The 8852-nt window shown below is 46.7% G+C and overlaps 1 protein-coding gene across 1 annotated transcript in view; it reads right to left on the bottom strand.

The window, feature by feature from the left end:
* Window positions 1-2510: 2510 nt before the first annotated feature.
* The window catches only part of MOSMO (modulator of smoothened), a 29153-nt gene continuing 22811 nt past the window's right edge, over window positions 2511-8852 (bottom strand). Inside the window, exon 3 of the mRNA XM_048494195.1 lies at window positions 2511-7362. Within this exon, the coding sequence (XP_048350152.1) occupies window positions 7178-7362 (185 nt within the window). The 3' untranslated portion in view covers window positions 2511-7177. The remainder of the gene's footprint in view (window positions 7363-8852) is intronic.

Below are 8852 nucleotides of genomic sequence, written 5' to 3'. Positions count from 1 at the left end.
GGCACTGAACTAAGCAAGGCACCAGCCTCAATTTGATAGCTTTATTTCTTCAGATGTTCAGGGTTTAGAACAATTCCAGGTCTGCAAAGTTTCTTCTGGGTTGAGGGAATTGCCTTCTGAACAAGTTCAAAGGCAGTTGGTATATGACAGCGGTGGCGAACCTATGGCACAGGTGCCAGAGATGGCACTCAGAGCCCTTTCTGTGGGCACAAGTGCACAGAGTTCATCATGTTGGGGGGGGGGGCGGAAAATCACACCCACACCCACACACACCTAGGCTGGGAGTAAGCTTGGCTGCTGGCAATGGGGCTTGCTTACTCTTTACCTGGGAGTAAGCTTGGTTGCTGGCAATGGGGCTTGCTTCTGAGTAAACCCTCATAGGGGCGTGATTCACCCATTCAAAGCATTGCACGGTTGCTTCACCAAGCTTACTCCTGAGTAATGCACATCTCGGTGCCAACTGTTTTTTCTAAACTAAAACCTCAGTATTCAGGTTAAATTGCCATGCTGGCACTTTGCGATAAATAAGTGGGTTTTGGGTTGCAGTTTGGACACTCAGTCTCGAAAAGGTTCACCATCACTGGTATATGAGGAGAAACAAGCATTTTGGCCCTGAAGGATGGTTGAAAGGGATAGCATATCCAGGAACATGCTGAGATCTTTTCTGAATAATTCTAAGAAGGTGAGGTTGAATTATTTTTTCTTTGCTGTCAAGTCACATGTGCCTTTCAGCAACCCCGTGGGGCTTGGGGTTGAAATGATTTGTTACAAGGGAAAGCCAAGAGCCGGTCAGAGGTGGTTTGCCGTTGCATGAGACGTTCAGAGGTGGTTTGCCGTTGCCTGCCTCCACCTAACCGCCCTGGTATTCCTTGGAGGTCTCCCTTCCAAATACATGCCAGAGTCAGGTTAGTTTGGGGCAGTGGTGGCGAACCTTTGGCACTCCAGATGTTATGGACTGCCATGCTGGCAGGGGCTGATGGGAATTGTAGTCCATAACATCTGGAGTGCCAAAGGTTCGCCACCACGGGTTTGGGGGAACCCACAGGTAACAAAACAGTATATTCAAAAGTCTTTGTGCTCGTCACAGTCCTCTTGGTGCCGCATGGCTGAGGAAGACCACAAAGATAGGAAATGCTTTGTGTTGTGTTTGTGGGTGAAAATGGAACCAGCAGCCCCTGGACCCCATTCTTTCCTTGCCCTCTTCTTATCTTTGCTTCGAAGAGGCAGCCTAGTGCCATCTCTGCCCCTGCCAGCCCCAATGGGCCTGATCTTCATGACAGAGTGCATACCTTCAGTGGCTGATTCTTCCTTTCACCCAGCAGGTGGTTCGAATCCGCCCCACTCACCTTACCACTCGGCGCCTTGCTGTTAAGACCAAGCCAGTCCCGTTACTTTAATTAGAACAATTTCTTTATTTTTTTTTGATAAACTTGCTCAATAACAAAAATACAAGTGAAGAAAATTATGTCTGATTTATACAGGCTGTATTAACAAATTTGTTTCGAAAATCAATTGGAACATGGGGGGAAACGTCTTAACCAATTAGAAAAGAAATTCTTTTAACAATTGCGGCCCGGGGGGGCGGCGGGGGGAAGTGTAGTAGAAAGAAAGAAAGAAAAAGCACATACACAAAATGCTTTTGAGCACAGACTTCAGATCTCGTTGAGTAGGGATACAACTAGCGGGGAAACTTTTTTTAAAAATTCAATTTTCCTTCATCCTCGGTTTCTCATCCTTCACAAGGTTTTTTTAATGGTTACAAAACCAACAGCAATTGAAATGCATCCTCGGAGCTGGCGGAGATCTACCCTGTGCTTGGAAAGAATTAATGCGAACATGATTCTGATACTTATGTCTTACATCTCAAGAAGGTACTTACAAGATCTCTACATCTTACTTCTGCGGGAGTGACCTGGCAAAAACGAGACCTAATTCCAGCCCACCCCACAAAAAAGGAGACTCGTAGGCCAAACAGGCTAGTAAAAACAGAAACCGTAGGTAGCGAGAGAGCTTTACTTCCACTCAGACAGAAATCACACTGCAAACACCGTCGATGGAAAAAGCCACTGTTTCCCAAATCAGAAGCGATCAGAGGCAAGTCCTATTCGCCGTATGCCCGTCAAAGGGACTGTGGAAAAGAAACTTCAGTTCCCCCCCAAAATATAGATGATTAAAAGAAGACTGTTACACGCTCGGGCACCTGTGATCAGGCATGAAAGAAACAGCAGCGGAGTTAAAAGTGTCCACCAATGAGCTGCCCGGAAGACGGTAAAGCTGGCAGGAATTTAAAAGGCCGTCTGTGGATTTCCTTGGGCAAGGGGGCTGTGCACCCGCACGGAGAGAGAGAGATGAAGAAAGGGCCCAGCCGGGTGAACCCCCCACAAAAGAAATCTTTTGTGCAAATGGGAGCGACGAACCGTACATGTCGACTGCCGGGCTCCTAGGCAGAGAAAAAAAAAGTACTGCGATGGGAAGCCAAACCATTAAATTGGACGAACTGGACGTTGGATACAGTTTACAAGATATGATCTTTCTGCCATAAGTTAATACTGCCTTTTTTTGATCTTATTTAATTAATTATTGACCTTTTCTCCCACCTTCTTTTAATTACTGGAATTCTTTCTTTCTCTCTCCCCTGCCCGCTACGAAAATATTCTTGTTTAAACCACTGAGTGAAAACACCAAATTTCTATGCATTTTCCCACCAGGAGATATATATTATTTCCCTCCAAATGCTTGTGGGCTGGTTAAACTTTTACTCCTAGACTGGCTGAACGCAGAGCTCCTTCTCTTACTTGCCCCAACTTAGTTTTAGGTAGCGTTGCCAACCTCCAGGTGGCAGCTGGAGATTTTCAGGTGACAGAGAGTTCATCATTAGAAGGGCGGGTTCTACTGCTTTGTATCTCTCCCTCCCCAAACTCCGCCCTTCTCAGGCTCCACCCACAAAACCACATATTTCCCACCCCAGAGCTGACAACCCTGGTTTTAGGTGATGACTGGGAAAGATCACCACGAGGTGCTTTTTAGTTCTTTTTCTCACGCACTTGTGGGACAGCTTTCTGGTGATTTGCTCCCCCAATTGAACCTAGTTTCTACTCAGCCATAGCCTGAGGATGGTTGAACACTAAATCTTCTTCCTCCGTAATGAGCAAATATATTGGACCAGATGGGGGCGCGGTAACAAGCACGGGGTATAAATCTTTGCTATGCCTTCCTCCAACCTTGTCCTAAGGTCAGCTGCGTAAACATGTGACCTCAGTTGTATCAACAGGTGATGTCCAATTCTTGTTAACACAATGTCCACAATATAGAAGCCCCCTGTTTCTTGGCTGATTTGGTCTCCTTTGTGGTTCTACCTGCAAACAGTCCCACAAGCAACCGTGTTGGGGGTTTGACCCTGCTCTTTTCCCGTTTCCTTTGGCTCACTGTTCACCAGATCCAGGAGTTGCTCAGTTTTGTGGTCTAGGGGGGCTACTTTCTCAGGTATGATTTAGAACTGAAGCCCGCCCCTTGCAAATCAGTTTCACGGTCTAAAGGCCGGGAAGGCCGTCTCTCCCATTTCTAAAAATTCTCTGCTTTAAAATTTGAGAACTGAACATGTAAAAGCATCCAGATGCTTTCAGATATGTCTTGAGGAAAAGGGGTTACATTGGTTACATTTGGTAAAGCCCTACCGTTCCTAAAACCTCAAGTGGTCTAGCCACTGTAACTTTCCAGGATCTACTGGGACAGACTCCTTATGTCGCAATCTAGAAAACTAGAATCAAACCACAAATTGGCTCAAGGCTCAAGAAAGCGTCATGGATTCCTCTCTGCCTTTCCCCCCCCATAAATCTGAACAAACATCTACTGGTAGTGTTTTTTAAAATGTACAATTGTTTCAGCATCATTTGTACATCCCTAAGTCAGGTTAGTGATTCTTTCATGTAGTGGAAGAAATTTTATTCTGTGTTATCTTAAGGAAATGGGGGCGAAAAAGAGAGAATCGGTGCACCTGATTCATTTGGAGAGCAGGATGCAACATGGTCTATGCAAGTCATAACCCAGTGACTACCCAGTTAACCGGCAGCATTTTCCCATAGGGTGAATAATTCAGAAAAGAATACAAGATACTCCCCTCCCACTTTGCAGCCATGAAGTATGGTGCTTTTTACTTCCGCACATGCAGAATAATGAACATTCAATCCACTTTCACAATTGTTTACTATTCAGCAAAATAAAATCCAGCTGCAAAGTGGATTGAAAGTGCATTATTCTGCATGTGCAGAAGGGGCCAAAATGCAAATGAGGTGGAGGGGGGGAGCTACAGAGAAGGCTGGGGATGGGGGTTGAGGTTGGGGCAAGAAGAGCCAGAACTGAATTTTAGGGCTGTCGTCCCAGCTGTAACTCCACGTACCTTTCTGCGATGCTAAATGCTTTGCATCCTAACTGCAAAGGGTATCGGAGTCATACAATTAATTGGGGCATGAAGGTGTTTCCCACTCTCTCGGCCCTTCCCCTGTGCTTTGAGCAGCAGACTAGCCTGCGAAAATCAAGCGAGGCGTGTGCTTCCTGTGATGGGGCGAAGTGATTATGGAGACGTCCTCAGCCTCATTTCGAGGTTTGGGCAGCTGTGAAAAAGACCCAGCAGCTGAGAAGACCGCAAACACTGGCTGCAACTGAACCAAGCTGGCTAGCAGACCTGGAAGGGGAGCTTAATCGAGACAATGCTGGCTCCAAAATTACCCCACGGAACTACTGGCCACAAGCCTTTTGAAAGAGTAGCCGTTGTTGCCGATCAAAGCCTGTTAAAGCTACAACCCGTTCAGGATTTTCCCCTTTGGGTACCGAAAGTGAGAACTCAGTCATGTCGTTCAGTGTTAAGTAACAGTCCTCCATGTGGGGAAAAGACTAATTAAACCTCAAGAATGCTCTGATGGTCCTTAGAACTCTGGGAGGAATTTCTTGCAAAGACTCAAACTTCTACCACCCCCACCCCCACCACCCCGTCGAGATACAAATTTGGAAATAATTTGAATCTAAACCAGGCAGTCCAAGGGAGGAGTATATTTTCCAGAAAGCTACGAGAATACATGAGTGTCTGTGAATTCTTGCTTGGACAAACAGAAACAAGACCGAAACAACACCAGAGAACCAACCGTCGATCCTACAGAGGAAAATCTGGTAACGTTGCCAAGTTAGCCCCTTGCAATAATACTGTGATGGGAAAGTTAGAATGATTTGCACAATGTTTACAAACTGTACCCCGTCCACCCACGACTGAGAACTCCACATCTCAGAATCAAGTGGGAGGGGTAGAGAGCAGGAAAAAAACATACCGGCGGATTTCAGCTTCTGGCAAAGATCTACCTCCATATTGGAGGAAGAACTCCCTTCGTTTCCTTTGTCTTGTGCCGATTATGGCATTAGCCAGTAGCACCCCGTAGCAAACCTTACACTTCTCCTATGACTTGCCAGAGAATCCCACATAAATGATCCTGCTGACGATGATGCATGCGCCCTCAGGTTAGTGTTATGTCAAAAAGCACCCGGCAGTGATCACTGACCCATTTTCGTTTAATTTTAAAATAATTTCAGCTGCAGTTCTTCACAATGTTGAGGTCCCAAACTACAGCAGCCGAAGATTCTCTATGTTGTTGCTGCATAAAAAGAGGGTTCTAACTCAGTAATACTGGGTTCTGAGTGAATATAGGAAGGGACATCTGACGCTACAAACCGCAACAGCCCAGTTATAGTTCCGTACACCGAAACAAGACTTGGGAGCACCAATCGCTAGGCTGGCACCCTTTTTGGTAACAAATGGGGGCTTTCACTTAATACTGTCCCATTGCGCTGTCATCTTCCCAAGTTGCAATCAAGTGGAGATCTCTCTCTGTGGCAGATATTCCAGGGTAGAAACTCACATTAATGTAATGAGAAAAGTCCAAATCGTGCCAAACAGAGAGCCACAGGTGACCATACCTGGAATACAACAGCTGCTCCCAATTTAAAGGAGTGCTTTATCCCAACTGGGGGGGGGGTTGACCTTTGAGGGTTATGACATGATGCTGTCTTCTATTCCTGGCAACGTACAAATAAATTACCGTACACAGAAACCTTAGCTTAACTTAAAAATGGCCCCTAGAAAGGCATGGGTTTGTACCTTAGCATAGGGAGGGATAAAAACAGACCTGTTAAAATCAAGGGCTGCTACACAGATTGAGGTAAACTGAAGACCCGTCAGCTCGGCAGCCTTCAGGGAAATGGCTTTGTGTGTTTGTGTGTTTTTCCTTTCCTTTTTCTTCCTATCGCGTTTCGCACACCACAGTGTTTCACTAGCAAAGCGTTTGGAGTTCTCTTCCAGAAACTTTCTTTGTGTGTTTGTGTATATATATATATATATACACACACACACACATATGTATACACATTCAGTATACTGCATCAGCAAAATATGTATATATATATTTATATAAATATAAAGGAAGGATTCCCATTCTTCCACCCACCCCAAAGTTCCTTGGTGTTTCCTACAGCTCACGGGGGCAGACAAGAGGAAGAACGGCAGGCGTGTGTTTTGTTGTAACAGACTTCCGAGAACCTCGTTTGATCTCTTGGCTTCGGGGTGCAGTTAGTTTGAAATGGACCTTTCTTCTCTTTTTGTTTCTTGGTGGCAAACACTCCTTTGCCTGTCACAGAAGGAAGATACTAATCTACTCAGCGGTGGGGCCAGCCCCACACCAACATCCTTGGGCAACCTCTGGTTGACCAAAGTTCATAAATACTTTTTTTGTTGTTGTTGTTGAGACTTTCAAAACTGTCAAAGACATTTAAAAACTGGCACACAGTACAGTGACGGCGAGGGGCGAGAGATGTCGCTCGGTGGTCGAGAATTCTCCTCTGCTCGGCTGTCGAGTATCCTCCTCCGCTCGTTCCTTATCACAGTGCCGCGCCTGACGTCTCCCAGGCGCTCAGGAGGACGAGTGACAGTTGGCTGTATTTGGTTTATGGGAAAGGCTCTCCGCATATCTTTTTTTTCTTTTTTCATAAAAAAATAATCAAAGTGCATAGTGAGACCAACGTCAGAGACCTCCTCGTTGATGATAAAACCACGACAGCTCGACGCAGGCACCCTCCCGAGAACGCGCTCGACGCTCTGCTCTCCTTCATGACCGAGTGAAGCTGGCGTAGGTGGTCATCAGCCCGGCAGGCACACTTTCCCAGCGAATAGAAGTCCGACTATCGTAAAGAAAATGGATAGGACAAAGAGGACATAGGACGACCCGACCACGGTGTTGTTCGGCAGTTTATATGGCTGGCCGCCCACTTCGTTGATGTAAAAACCTATTGGGAATATTAGCGCTGCCATGCAGAACAGAATCACTGGAAGGAAAGAGAAGCCAGGTTAGTGACAGGGCAAAGTTATGGATGTGGAACGTTACACGGCCAAGTCCTTCTGTCTCCGTTCTGTCTACTCTCGCAGAAAGACCAACTTAGTTCTGTTTGCAAGCGCGTTAAGTGCCGTCAAGACGCGTCCAACTCATGGCGATCCCTTGACTCAATCTTCTCCAGAACTTTCTACCATTAACAGCCTTGCTCAAACTGAGGGGCGGGACTTCCTCTATAGAGTCGATCCATCTCATGTCGGGTCTCCCTCTTTTAAGAACATAAGAACATAAGAACAAGCCAGCTGGATCAGACCAGAGTCCATCTAGTCCAGCTCTCTGCTACTCGCAGTGGCCCACCAGGTGCCTTTGGGAGCTCACAGGCAGGAGGTGAAAGCAATGGCCTTCTGCTGCTGCTGCTCCTGAGCACCTGCTGCTGCTCCTGCCACCTTCAACTTTTCCTAGCATTCCTGTCTTTTCCACTGACTGGCCTTTTCATAATGCAAAGTACAATAACCTCAGCTTAGCTTCTAGGGATAGTTTGGGCTGGATTTGATAGGGAACCCGTTGATTTGTTTTTGGGGCGGTCCACAGTATCCGTAAAAGGATCCTCCAAAAACACATTTCAAAGGAATCTACTGTTTTCTCGCCAGCTTTCCTCACGGTTCAACTTTCACACCCATGCAGAGAAACAGAATTGGAGTGCAAGCCGCTAGAGGGCGCTTACGGATTTCCACTGACACCAGATGCCCGGAATAAGCTGCGAGGGAAGTAAGAGAGAGCCTGAAAGATGCAAGAACTGTCTCCATAGCGTTTTCAGGGCAAGAGGCAAACAGCGACCCTGGACTTCCTTAGTGGTCTCCTGAGAGCTGACCTTGCTTAGCTTGGGGCTAAACTGGCTATCTAGCTAGAAAATCCTTTACTTCAAGTGGCTTTTCAGAGTCAATCTGGGCTAGTTGCTTGGCCGACGCCAGGGATCGGGCAATGATCCCCCCCCCCCCCAAGTTTTGCACTTCCTCTTATCTGGTTTAAAACATTTGTACCTCCAAGTCTGACCCAAACCAGCGGTCAATAAAATGTTATGATCAGCATCGTATTTAGTTCTTCCAGAAAGAACAAGGGGACAGGTGAGGAAAGGTAGGCGCCCCCGAGGAGTTCCCTCTTCTTCGGCCCCCTGCTGATGCAAAACAAATGCTTGACCTCACCCCTATGGCTGGCATCTCCCTCCACACTGATCTTGGGACCGCAGGCTAATCGATCAAATTCGGATCAACTTCCAGGATGAATAAAGCGTCCACAGCTTTCGTGGTGCTTCGGACTCTCCTGACAATGGCTTTAGATTTGTAGTGACAGGGTCTGCTCTTTGGCCCTTGCGAGTGTCTTCCTGTCATGGGCCTGGCGTTAACTGAAATCTGGATTGCGTTTTGCTAATGGTGCTCATCTCTCTTTCATCCGCCCCCATGCTTGTACTATGTCAGTGGTGGCGAA

The sequence above is a fragment of the Sphaerodactylus townsendi genome, linkage group LG04 (assembly GCF_021028975.2).
Source record: "Sphaerodactylus townsendi isolate TG3544 linkage group LG04, MPM_Stown_v2.3, whole genome shotgun sequence".
In the NCBI taxonomy this organism is placed as follows: domain Eukaryota; kingdom Metazoa; phylum Chordata; class Lepidosauria; order Squamata; family Sphaerodactylidae; genus Sphaerodactylus; species Sphaerodactylus townsendi.
Note: the sequence above shows the minus strand (reverse complement) of the source record. Positions and strands in the feature narration are given on the sequence as shown.